At 37.5% G+C, this 14,112-nt stretch overlaps 1 protein-coding gene across 7 annotated transcripts in view; it reads right to left on the bottom strand.

Moving 5' to 3' along the window:
* ESRRG (estrogen related receptor gamma) overlaps positions 1-14,112 on the bottom strand; it is a 378,341-nt gene that overhangs the window by 111,305 nt on the left and 252,924 nt on the right. For 6 of the 7 annotated variants that reach the window (XM_075707322.1, XM_075707323.1, XM_075707324.1 and 3 more), the window contains one exon: positions 4,571-4,687. The exons of the other annotated variant lie outside the window; for it this stretch is intronic. In XM_075707322.1, coding sequence (XP_075563437.1) covers positions 4,571-4,687 — 117 coding nt within the window. The remainder of the gene's footprint in view (positions 1-4,570; positions 4,688-14,112) is intronic. 7 annotated transcript variants of the gene reach the window in all.

The following is a 14,112-nucleotide window of genomic DNA, read 5'->3' as shown; positions in this document are numbered from 1 at the left end:
ACAATATAGGGACAGATAAAACTGAGGCTATGGCTTTGTCTCCACTGAGAAAACTGGAACATATGGACTAACCTCTTGAAAAAATAGTTATATGAATGCTGCTTCTGAAACAAAAAGTAATTGTGGAATAATTACTCCAGTGGAATTATTTCATGTGGGCGGCTATTCTAAGCAAGATCTGCAGTATAATAAACTTGGAATAATATCTTTTACCACAGACACATGATAGTAAGTAGCCCCACAGATAGTACTAATAGAAGATGAAGTCAAATTCAACCAGACCAACTAGCAATAGGAAAAAAAAGAAAAAAAAAGTCAGATATGTACGCATGATTTCCCATATCAATTTATGCAGTTTAATATCCAATTTTCCTTCTTAGAAAAGAAAAAAAAATCAACCTCTTTTTCTCACTCCAACTAGCTATATAAAAAGGAAAATAAAACACCTGATCTTGCACATGAACACAGATTTAATTCTACCACCTGAAGCAAACTAATCACCGGCTTCCAAAGTGTTTGAAAAGCCAAACTTAAAAGACTGATTATAAACCAGTAGAACTGAAAACTAGAGAATGTCTTAAAGCAGTCATTTTTAAAAAGGGCAAATTGTTGTTTCCTGCCCCCTGTTAGCAACTGCAATATTACTGAAAGAAATCAAGAGGGATACATTTGAAAAGTTTCTCTCTAGACTACACAAGAATCTTCATGTTGTTTCATCTGTTCTTGTGAATCTGAGAGAATCCACCAAAACATAAGTACAGCCAAAGAAACTGTATTTCAGGAGAAGAACCAATTATGGTCCTTGAAAATCTGACTTTTCATAATACTGACACACAGAATTAGAAAAATGTAAATTTTTTTCTTTGAATAAAGTGTATTCTGCTATGTGGCTAATAACCATTACTGAGTAAAGTACATGAAAATGTGACACCCTCATATTCATCACGTGCTTAAAAGTTCATCAGCATCTGCTGAATGCTTCAGTATGAAGCGTAACACACACTGAAAAAACCTCCATACACCTAGACTTATGTTATCAAGTAACAGTCCATAGGCTAAACCAAAATAAAGTGTTCCTCTGGATCAGTCTGTAGTAACTTTCTTGTGCTACTCTGCAACAGGAGAGGCAGACAGGAGGCAGGACTTCAATTCCATGCCAGCTCAGCCCAGTATGACATTGCTTTATCCTTCCTTCTTCAGCTTCTGGCCCACGACTTACAAAATTGTTAAGAACCTTCATCTAGGTGTTGCTGGCTATGCCCCATCAATATCCTTGAGAATACGTGCAGAAATTCCCCACTCCAGCCTGTATTACATGTGACAAGAGATCCAATTCCCTCCCAGGGTTTGACCCCAAGACACAGCCCCAAATTTCTAACGTTAGGTCTCTCACAGAAACACTGGATGCTGGATGAAAAGCACCATTATCTTCCCACAATAAATGATATAACATGCAGCTGTCATAAGAGAAGCCACTCTATATTTGCTGTAAGTGGTTTTCGGACCTTGCCCTAAAAGCTAAAATAAAACTCAGGATATTTTTTTCCAGGCACTGAGATTTCTATCATGAATTTTATATGACAATTCACAAAATGACAATGTAATAAAAAGTGCTTCCAAATGTGAAGGGAAGCGCAACGTCTGATAATTGTTTCACTTAGGATTACGTTTAAAAACTGTTTGTTAAGGAAAATTTCTAGAAGAAAACTCCCCACTAACAGGATAAGATTTCTGGAGAAGATGCACGCTGGCAGGTGTGCAGAAGTTCTTGTAAAGAATATGATACTCCTCTCAAAGCTGCTTAAACTTGATTTTATTTCAGGTCTGCAACTAAATTTTTTTGTAAATAGATTTAGGCTGTCAATTTCCAGGCATGCTGTGCCATCAGCATGTAGAGACTGCTGTGACAAACGTGGAGGCTGCAGCAGCAAATTTTATTATAAACTGGTAATTGAATTGAACAGGTTTACATTTGAATAGATTTACTGCAGCATGATCTCTGACATGCTGCATGGGACTGAAATCCTTGTCTGTACATAAAGAAACATTTAAAATACAGCAGGAATTATTTCGGCTCAGTGTTAGTCCATGCTAATCAATAAATTTACACCACTTTACACAAGAAAGAAGTAAGCATATCACCTTTCTTCACTCTGTGCATAAAGGATGTGGTCAAATCCAAAGACAAAAACTCATCTCCAGACTCTCCCATAGGTAAAACCAACAGCACCTGTCTCCAAAACCACCTTCCAACAAGAACAAAGGGAAAAAAAAAAAAATCTCTGTTCCAAGTACAGTCCTGAAAGTGTACTATGAATCAGTATGGTTTCAAAAGTAGAAGTAGCCACTAATGTGGGAAAGAAAACAAAACACCCTTGTAGATTCTTTTAGGTTGTCCCTTTCGGTGGTAGGGTAAGCAATACCTGGAAAGAAAATAAGCTAACTCTCCCCTAGATGAAAAGACTCAGCCATTAAAAATAAGTAGAAATCTCACTGTGTTTTGACAGAAACTCACACAGTAAGAGTGGAAGAACTATGATGTGCCCAGAAGTGGGGCTACAAAGGAACCTTCTTTTCAAAGGAATTAGCTATTTTGTCATTGTAGAACTTTCAGAAAAAGGTATGTACTATTAGGGTAGACAATTTATGAAATTCTGCCTAAGTAAACTTGTGGGATTGATTTGCATCCATAGACAATGATCATCCATGCAAAAAATCTGACTCACAACGTGCATCTGAATTGTCTGACTAAATTATCTCAGTTACCAAAATCGTGTGCAGAAACATAGTAAATCTGCACACAATTTTGGTAACTGAGATAATTACTCATTTGCACAAGAGTCACTTAATTTTGTTATGCAGTCCCAGAAGCTGCACACAGACTAGATTTTTAAATATATATGTTAATAGATGTGCAATGGCACCCCCAAAATTTAAAAGAAAAGGTCTAAACCAATTCACCTGGATGTACTCTCAGTAGCACTGTTTCATTCCCAAACAAGTTGCCCAACATATCTGTATATTACATTACTAGTGATAAGGGGTCTTAACTTACTAAAAAAAGATGTTAAGAAGTACAGTCCCTTTCAAAAGGTGCCATACTCAGACATTCCGTTATTTCTACAGTTCATCCAAGCATCATAATTTAACCTTTAAAAGTAACTACTCGTAGTGGTCAGTTACATGAGGATATTGGCAAGTAAAGAATCTTCCCATCACCACTGGAAGAGAGGGTCAAATCCTGCCGTTCTTACTGAGGCAAAATCCCCATTGAACCTGACAGGAGTTTTGCTCAAGTAAGACTAAGGACAGCAGGATTTGACTCACAGGATCATAGCATCTGCCAAAGCAGTTGCACAGAACGAGGTTTATTCTTAGTAAGTATAATCCAATAAGAATATGTCTGTAGGTGCGTGATAGGCCTAATTTGCCCATCATCTCTCCACTGCTCTATGTTGTTCTTGGATTTTACCCTGATAGCTGTATACTTAAACCTGTTTTAAATTACCATCAAATGATTTGCAAAAATCAGCCATCTATTAAAGCTGATTTTTTAAGCACTGACAAAGCAAAATTACATGGGACTATTTTAAAGTGGTTGCTTAACACAAAGTACTCTCCACTGGAGACAATTTTTAGAATACATTGCATTGATTTTATTTTAAAAGGTTATCTAGCTCAGAAGTCCATGACATCATCTGTTATTCTTTCTTGGTGGTAACAGTGTACTGTAACAGTAATGTATATAATACATGTACATAAAACTGTATTTTTGCATATACATTAACAGCAATAGAAGTGCATAGCAGGCAAACAAGATTTAAGGAATTGCCTCTTCCTGTAACATCGATGAACTGGGATCCAGGTGGGGTAGTACTGTTTCTTGGAAACATTTACTTATAGTTACCTGTTACTCAGTATCTTCAAAATGTAACTGGCAAATTAAAACACTCAACATATACTTGCAGTGGGGGGCAGGGGTTCTCACATGCTTTAAAAAATAAAAAAAGGCGGGGGGGGAGGTGGATTCTCCTTTTCTATATGCCATTATTTGCTCCAGTGTAGTTACAGTAACTTCAGTAGACATACTCAGTATTTATACTTGCTTAATTGAGACGTTACCCTTTTGTTTGTCCTGATGAAATGAAGACTGAGTAAAAATAGGGAAAAGAAGGCACGTTGTGTGTTTCTGCCACAACTGGGACAGACTAACAGTGGATAAGGAATGGAGGAAAGAAATCTTTGAGAACTCACGATGTTAAAGTGTTAAGGAAAAAGAGAGGGTATCTTCGGATGATTATTCTGTTAGTTACCTGCTGAAGGAAACTGAATGCTGGGGTACATTTTGCTGTACTACACATAGTTAGAAATATTCCAGAGAAGATGAACTCTATGTAGATATACCATGATCCCATAGCTTAGAAACAGACTGTCAGGAAGAGCAAGGATACATGAAAATTGCCTTTACAATAACTGATTAGAACACTCACCGACCTCTCTTCTTTCCTGATTGCCCTACGATTGTTGCATGCGTTTGCAGAGAGATACATATTGACTTCATCAGTCTTACCTTCTTTCAGCATGCCAACTTTTAGACACTTCATGAAGCGGCAGGCTTGGCAGGACTTGCGTCTGCGCTTTGTGATTTCACATTCATTCGTTGCTGGGCAGCTGTATTCTATGTTACCTGTAATAGAAAGTACAGGAAAAGAGAGGTATTCAGAATCACTGACTAACCAACACAATGGATATATATGAAAGTACTCATACAATTGCTGTTGTGTTTAATTTAGGAATAAATCAAGAGTAAACGGTCCTATAGAAAGGGAACACATTTCAAGGAAAAATGAAAAGCCAAGTTAAAGTATGAGCTTTTTAACCTTTTTTTTTTTAATCTAGACAGCTATATGCAAAAAAAAAAAAATACACAAAACCACAATTAATGTGAGTCTGTGTCTGGGTCCATACATGTTCCCTAGCAAAATCCTTCATGTAGGTTATTCCTGCTGGTAGGAGGAGGAAATTTTGCCATTTATTGTCTGTACCAAGCCACATGCTTAGGCTCCTAGCCTGAGCACTCGTTTCCTTTTTTTCACCAATTTCATCATTGTCTAGAATACGAAAAGGACACTGTCGTGCTTTATTGCACAATTGTCTGTAACAGGTACTACAGAGCTTCACCCTTCTCCTTCCGCAACAGCAGGCACAGTATATCAGGCAGGGCTCACTGGCACTGCTACCACCACATCAAGCACGTTCTACAGCTGCCGGGTCAGGACATCTCCCCTTCTCTCTATACTTTAAACAGAGTTGTTAGTACTGAGAGGCATCAGAAATAGGATTGTTCCTACCAAGTTGTCAGAATTATAAAAACTGGGGGAGATGCTTGCCTCTGCCTCTCCCAACCCTCCTTAAGGCCTAGAGCAAGCTAGATCCTTAAATGTGAGCCCTCCTGGGCAAAGCAGTGTCTCAATTTTTTTTTTTTTTTTTGTTACTGCTTAGTACATATTATTTATCCTCAAAAATAAGAAAAAAAAAAGCCTGAAAATTAATGGGTAAAATACATATGAGTAATTTTCTTCACATTTTTTAAAATCACATCTTTGGGTATCCAAGTCCAAATGGAAGAACATCTGTTCTTTTTTGCCCTAGTACCACTGTGCTTTTCATAAAACAGCTTAGCTCAGCTTATTCATCCACCCAGCCATGCATCCTATTGCCCATGACTACATTCAGTATGACAGACTTTGCAGCAGTCAGAAGTTTCACCAGGAAACTGACTTTTAAATAAAGTATCTTCCCCATCAGCCTGTCACATCTTGCTTTAAAGGTATTTCTTTACTTTCTAACCCTTTCCCCCTGTGATTAAGTGCATTAGTATCTTAATGAAAATGCATTCTGTTTATTGCCCTCTTGGGAAGCAAGAGGTCATCACACCAAATGCATAAATTGTCATCAGAGACAGTCCGAGCATAATTGCAATTTTGCTGCTCCATGTTTGCTGCACTCAGGGTCCATCAAAGTCCCCTGAAACATGCGCAGGTTCTAATAATTAGCATAGAGTCTGCCTGGGACCACAGCATTGATGAAATATTTCAGAGTTAATCACACTTTGTAAACACTGATTTATATTGACTACCTTTCTCCAGACTGATGTCTCCTCATTAAATATCACATTAGTGGATTGCAGGATTGCACAAAGACTCAAATGCTCAGCAACTGCTAATTCAACAGGAAGTAATACTTAAACCACTTACATCTATTGAAAATTGGTTAAGTGTTTATGATGAAGGAGGTCTGCATGGTGCAATGTATATTCTGCCAATACAACCAGCATACTTTGCACAACCTTTTCAGGCCTTTCGGGCTTTCTTCCTCCTGAACATTGCTGCATGACTGACTGAGCAATGCTGGCGAGTAAAACAGATCTATGTCTGAATGCTAATGGTTCTTGTTGACAAAACTCAAACTTCAGTTTAGTCCTCTTCCCCTTCCTTAGCTCCTGAGAAGAAAACTATTTAAGAAACTGAAGGATACGGTGGGTAGGAAATTCAGCGCAACAGTTCCTGCAAAACTTCTTTCCAATATGCGTTAGTGAAGTTAGGAAATAACACTTCTAGAAAGATACATAGGAAAGGATGGTAAGGGCAAGCTTAAAAAAAGATTCACATTATCCTCTCACACTCTAACGAGGCATTCTTAGTGAGGCACAACCACTACAAAGGGAGACCTTCAAAGCCTTTCACAAATGGTATCTAATTAACTTCATCATATTATAGTAATAAATGTATTACCATCCCTATTTAAAAAAAAAGAAACAGGGAATCAGAAATGCTTTGCACAAGATCAAAGATATCTTTGCACAAGGTCAGAAATGATCTTGATCAAAAACAAGATCGAGATTACAACACAAAACTTCAAGCAGCAAAGCTCTGTATCGAGGCAAGTGGAGCACTCCACCATAGCCAGAGCCCTTGTGCAAAGGCACAGATGACAAAGGTACAGATGTCAACACCAAAAAGTAGTATTAAAATCCAGAAAAATATAAGCAAGATTGCTTATTTCCCTAAGTAGACACTTCTAATCCATACTCTTACATTTCAGTTTTGCACAAAATCCTGTGAAACACGGCAAGGGTCTGTAGCATGCAGCACATTATGCACAGACAACGTAACTTATTTTTCATGCAAATTCTTGCCACCTGAAGAACTCTAAAATGAGCTATTATTCTAGTCACTTAGATTCCAGTACTTTAGCTTAGAGGAGGAATCTTCTACCAATTTAGGCTGCTTTACTTTAATGAATTATATTTTACAGCAGATACTCAATCTTAATTGTTGATGTTAGAAAATAAACTTGGGAGATATTGGAAAGAATTCTTCCAATTAACTCAGTAGAGTTACAGTAACTGGACTTACTGCTGCAGCAACGATCCACATCTTACCAATGGCCACAGCTGGTTCCCCTAAAGTGTTTCAGCATTTTAGAATATGGCTAGACAGCAGTAAGAGTTTGAGGAAACTAACATTTTGTTATCACTTCATATATGAATGCAGTATTTCATCAACTATCCCCATGGATAGACTTTATCTCTGTCAATGAGCTTTTCCTAAAAAAAACCCCAACCAACCAACCAAAAAAACTAACCAAAAAAAAAAAAAAACCACCCCACAATTCATGGAATTTTGCAACGGATATGTACCTGGATATATATCATATTCAAAATGTGTTTTACCTAGCACTCAAAGTATTAGTGGACTCATTTTTGGTAAAAACCTAAATGTACTGCACTTTGCAGGTTCATTAGATTTCTCATAACTTCTTATTTACTTCCATACACTAAAAATAAAGAAACAGAAATTACTTTAAGAAGTCTTTGGGAATCTGTACAATTTCACAGGTCCACTACATCCATTCAAGATGCTCAGATCTGCATTTTATTTCAATGAGGAAGATTCAGAAGGAAGCTCTGCCATTTACTTGTATCCTGCATGATGCTAGAGGCTGAAACTGAGCAGCTAGTAAAAGCTGAGTTTGCCCAGTCCTGTCAACAGTTGAAGAGGTAGCTGTGTTATACAGTGAACAAAATCAACATGGCATCTCTGAGTCTTTAAACAGGGCTGACAAGAATGATCGAGCAATTTATAATATCTCCTGGCTGGTTTTCAGAAAGGACTGGGCTCCGATTACTTATTTCAGAGACTTTTGTACAATTAGTTTGCAGGCAATATAATTTTCTCACTTACTCCTTAATAGAATCGTGCAGCTAGCTGGCTGATAGAATAACAGCGTATACGTAAAACTCCTGCCTGAAGTGCCAGGGGATAATTTGTATATTCCTTTCAGTAGCATAATGGACTTTTACAGTTTGGCAGTTAAAGGGCTGAGTAATGTAAATTAGTATGACATTTGAAAATAAAAATATATGTCAAATCTTCACTCCCCAAACACATTGCCTTGTGCTATAATAATACAATGGGATTTACGCCAGCCTGATTCCCTTTTCTCTCCTCATACACTGAGGAATGTTTATTTAAAAACAGTTCCTTTTTTCTACAAATTTGTTAAATTTTATTCTCTCAGCCAAAAGATGAGAATACTTCTAACACACTGTGCCTATCAAGAGCAACCGGCTCACTAAAAATATGATGCCATTTGATCTTGAGATAGCAGGTGAACTGCTAAAACTTACACTGCATAACCGGCTCTCTGGTTTTAGATGCTTCGGGCTGTCAGATCTTTACACACAGCTCAAGGATACATTAGCCAAGATACCTTTTTTTCCATCTCCCAGATGAGGTTTGGAGGTTACCTGAATAAAATGTGGAGTCATAGTACAATTTTAATGGTACAGGGACTTACTCGATGGCTTTACAAGCCAGGCAATCGACTGGGCTTAGTCAAGATTCTCGAGACTGTTTTGGCCATTTCTTTGCATCGAAGTGACAGAAGAGAAGGAGTGAGAACCATGACAAAGAAGAGGCCACTAAAAGCACTGGGCCTTATGCCTCGGCATCTTATCCCAAATGAAGTTATTGTCATCAACAGTTACAACTTTAGAACCTCACAGATATCAAGAGTGCAAAGCTGGCTCTAGAAATTGGCTCCACTCTGTGGGACAGGCTGAAACAAGGATCTCTCTTCCAGAAACACTGACAAGAATAGAAGCTGCAGACAGAAATTCTTAGCAGCAGCTTTATTTCCCTTTTCACACTGCGACTTTTGATATTGTAACACTAAAGATGTAAAAGGATTGCTATGAGCTATTGGAATATGCTCAGAAAATCTCCAGACAAGTAAAAGACAGACAAAGACTCAGATACAGGGTGAAAATGTGTTTGGAAAGTGTAGCCATGAGACACTTACAAAAGCAGGAGGAGTGCTGAAGATATCAGTATTGAAACTGTTACTGTGTGGGAACATAGGTCCAGAAGAAAAAAAAGAAAAAAGTCCAAAAAACCAAGGCAAACCAACAGAGGGAAATTAATTATTCCTTTAATATAATAATTTTATGCTATAATCAGCTCATGAAACTGTATTTCAGTATCTCTTTATATTCAATAAAGCCCCATTTTTCTCCAAAACTTTCCCTTTGAGCTTCTGTAACCTGGTATCTTTTTTCAAAAATTTCTATTTAAAAAGCAAGTGTTCTCATTATTCTTAATAGAGGCTACCACATCACTGGATTTAAGTCTTTCTGCAGTAAGGTTTACCCGAGGTACCACCTTCATGCTCTGTTTTCCTGGGTGACAGACCCAAAGGAATATACCTGCTTGTCTGTGGACTGGCATGCATGAAAACTCTGGAAAATGAAGGTAGCCAAGATTACAGCCGTAGGTCTTTTGGGAATCGATAAAAGAGAAATCTTAGAGAGAGAGACAGGAGAATCTAAGCCAACAGAGAGAGTGAATTACAGTATGTTAGGTCACACCTTGATATGTAATCCAACCAGAACAGAAAAGAATCGTTCCTGAGAAACTGAGAAGTGGCTGCTATTAGAAATAAAGAGTAACAGGCTAACTTCAGAAAAGAAAGATAGAGAAAAGGTCCCAGATGGACTTAAAAATGTAGTTGATGTTTATAGGTCTTAGCAAAGCTGAACTGAGGAAAGTAAAAATATTTTCTCTCAGGTTAAATATCAGTTCTTGCAGACTCTGTGCCCTACTTTGCAGTCAGAACTCAACTGAATTTAAGTATGAATAAATATTTTCACAAGTAAAAGTACTCTTATCGATAAGGTTTCAGAAATCGGGTCAGGTTGGATTTGAACCTAACTGAATCCAGTTTTGGCTGACAAATCCTTAGATGCATTCACCTGATACTGTAGATAGCTCTATGAATTACAGACCTATGAATTCTGCTGCATGTCATCTGGAGCTGATTAAGCCTGAAGTTGACTGTATTCACAATTTTTCACCCAGATGACTTCAGAAACAATACTGCACAGAGTTACAGAACATTTAAAAATCTGGTTTCTAAATGTCTCAAATGTTTTTTTAAGATGATAGGACCATGCATGAAGGATTGTGCTTATGTCTCTGTTGCTTGTGTTGCCTTTTCTGTTACAATAAGAAACTCAGGAAAAGCAGCTAGATTTTAAATAACTCTACAGTGTAAGAGAGTATTTGACAGAGGGAAACAGCCAGCTTAAAAGTACATTTTAAATGAAATCACTAGGTTGAGTTGCTTACAAGAAGCCAGCGTACTACGTTACTGAACTATAATATACTTAGAACTTCTAAAATGTACTTTTTTTCTTTTATTCCTAGAAAGCAACATGAATGGAGATTAAAACGAAAATGTAAAGGTGATGTTGGCTGGTCTGACTGCATGACATTCTTGTGTCAGCCTCTAACTTTAGGTAGATGGGTTTCCAGCATTATACATGAGGCTGATATTAGGAGATGTTGAACGACACCTGTAAGGGCCCAACTACCTTTGATTCCCACTGGAGTCAACTTCTTCACCTTCAAGAGAAATGAAGGGCATTTAGGTCATCTTAGGAGAGAATCAACACTTTGAAGACACAAATAGAACTGAATCCCTGCTGTCTGGGAGTCACTGAAGAGTTGTCCAAGTCAGCAAGACTGAACCATCTACATTTTGTCCTTACTGGTATTTTATCTAGGTCTATTTTGATACATCCTACCAAGGTAGCATGGAAAATTGTCATTGTTTGTTTATGAGCACACGGAACATCTCAGTCTGTAAAGCTGCAAACCAAATGACTTTCACAGCAGTAAAAAAAACTCATTAAAAAAGTTATAGAAACATTAAAATAAATCACTTTCTAGCTGAGCTTCACGTCTCTAGTTTCAAACTAGACAGAGCTTCGTAAGTGGGCTGGAAGCTTTCAGAGATGTTTATGACAAACAGAGTTCCAGACCTAATTATAATGGCATTGATACATACCACTGTACCGGTACTATTTGTAAACCACATCTCTTTCTGAAACGGCCATGCAGAAATCAAGATGCTCATTCTTATTCCCTAATAATCTAAATGCAGCATATAATTTACAAGACTGCAAGGAAAGCAGAGATAGTAAAAAGGAAAGAACCATCTGTACACTTTTAAACTTCTCTCCGGTTCTCAGATTTCAGTGTGTTTGTATTTTATTGTCTCATCTTGTTTGGCTGCCATAGTTACACAATGACATTACGACAGGATCAAAAAACGTGTTGGAAGGAATTAAAAATACTTGCTCACTAGTTTGGTTGGCCCATGGGCACAGAGAAATCAGGGGAAAAGGGAAGATATCTATCATTGCTTGCTTAAAATATTCTTTGAAAGAAATGCTGATGCACAGACTTTCCCTTATATAAGGAAGGTGAATGATTTAATCAGGTAATGATGGATTCAGGTGACATTTAGTGTTAGGTTCACTGGAGGGCTGCTGTCTTTGCACCAGAGCCAAGGTCCGCAGACTATTGCACCAAGATGCAAGCCTCCACCCTTTCTTTCTATAAAAACCTATAATCTTAGCTACCAGTAAAGATGCTGAAAAGTCATAAAATCTTACTTAATTTGCTTTCATTTCCTCCACAAAAATGATGTGCAGTATTATGGGAGTCAGCTTTGAGAGATGCAAATTAACCTTTGGAAGCCACTTCAGTCACGTGCAACTTCGAATCGAACTTTATGTTGCCCATTTTAAATGTCACCTTATCTGAATTTGCATAGCTAGTTCTAACTTTCCTGATTAAAACTTCACGATTTAAAAAATAAATATATTTACTGTAAAGTGTTTGTACATTTACAGATCCAATTAGCTCAGTAATGGGTAAACACTCTAAAGAGGGTTGAAAAACCTGAACACTAAAGGGATAAAAAACAACTTTGAGTAACCAAAAAGGTGAACAAAGTATAAAGCAGTTTAATCTAGCTCCTAGTTCAGGCAGGCTTTGAAGACCATAGGAACTATATTACTGCAGAACTGTAGAGCTGAAGGCTCTTGGGTGATCAGCATAAAATGAGATGGCAGACTTGGTCTAGTTCACGTAACGACCAAAAAGACAACAGTATTCCCAGGATGGAATATTTCCTTTTTACATTAGGAGACATGGACAGGCAACAACTCTCAGGGATAAAGCTCTTAAATGAGACAGTGAGGGTATGACTGCAGGGCTTCTTGCTACCTATTGCTTTACTCACCCTGCGTATCAACAGAAGATTGCTGTCTCAATACTGTTCATCCAACTGTTTTTCCTTAAAAAATAAACATATAAACAAAAAAACCCCAAAGCCCAAGAACTACAAGGACTATTGAATGCAAAATATTTTAGCTTTTGTGGGAAAAATTCAAACACTGTCCAAGGAAATAAGTAGTAAGCTCTGACACTTTTGCAACAAGCCTTACCAGGAAGGCAACATAGCAATACCTAGGCTTTTCACACTGCTTAAAGAGTCCAAAGATGACAGTACTGAAGATGTGGAAGGAGGGAAGAAGAAAGTTGTCTAGATGCAGGCTATTATTTTAGAGAGATAAAGGCTAAAGTAAAACAAAATAGTAAACTGCCTTTGAATCTGTAAATCCTATCATCCTTTTACCAAAAGCAAGAATACCATGTCAATCCACTTGCAGAAATGTTTAAGTTACAGGCATTGAGTAATTACATATTATTAATGCAAAATATGTACTTACTAGTCTTTACAACAACTGAGCAAATAAAAATGATGAAAAATGTATTTACACTAAATATTCACTACAAAATATCCAGTAAGTACAAGACCTCTGTGCTGAACACAGGACTTTGCACCCAGCTGACAACTGAAAATTCTTTTTTTTTCTCTCTTTAACGAAAGCTTGGAGTTTTCAAGATAATACAGTGCACAGCAAAAACTGTGGAGAGACCCTAAAAATCAATGGACCTGTAACTATTTTTAGACATTGCTATTTTCTACTATCCCTGATGTTAAGCCAATTTTGGGGAGATATGGCTCTGTGTGTGATTCTGCGAGACATTTGCAATCAGCCACCACGTAAATTATCCCAGAAGCAAACTGAGAGCTGCAGCTGAGTGAGTACTAGGCTGAGCAGAGAGAACATTCAGTTCTTCCATCCTTTATATGTCACAAAGGGGGGCAGAACGTCATTAGTTTCTACCATGACCTAAGACAACTCTGATTTTATATACTGAGCTGTTTTTTTGGTGGGGTTTGTTTTGGTTTTTTAGCCAGGTAATTTCTTGTTTCTAATTTTTTCTAATATTATTGATTTTTATCATAATCTATGCATTCCCTACCACAGGCCCAAATGTATTCCTGTGCCATGTTAAAAATACATATTCTAAAAAGACAAAATTACTCCTCCTTATCATTCAAGGCAGGGTTTGTTTAATTTCTTTACTTTTAAGAAAATTAGCAGGGATTGCAAGAGGCAAGAAGAAGAGGAGAAATCCGTCAGCCAGGAACAGACATCTTTTAGACTAAATGGCTGTCATCTGAAAGGAAATAAAAATCTTCATTACCCTTAAAAGCAGGTGTATACTCTACATTAGAGCAAAATTTGTCTCGTGTAAGGGGCTACTAGATATCCTGCAATGCACTTCACTTCTGTCTTATGTAAGATGCTGGTGGTGTACAGATACTGTGCTGGCTCGCTGAACAGCT

Source organism: Pelecanus crispus, chromosome 3, assembly GCF_030463565.1.
Source record: "Pelecanus crispus isolate bPelCri1 chromosome 3, bPelCri1.pri, whole genome shotgun sequence".
In the NCBI taxonomy this organism is placed as follows: Eukaryota; Metazoa; Chordata; class Aves; order Pelecaniformes; family Pelecanidae; genus Pelecanus; species Pelecanus crispus.
The sequence above is the reverse complement of the archived record's forward strand: the minus strand, read 5'-3'. Positions and strand labels throughout refer to the sequence as shown.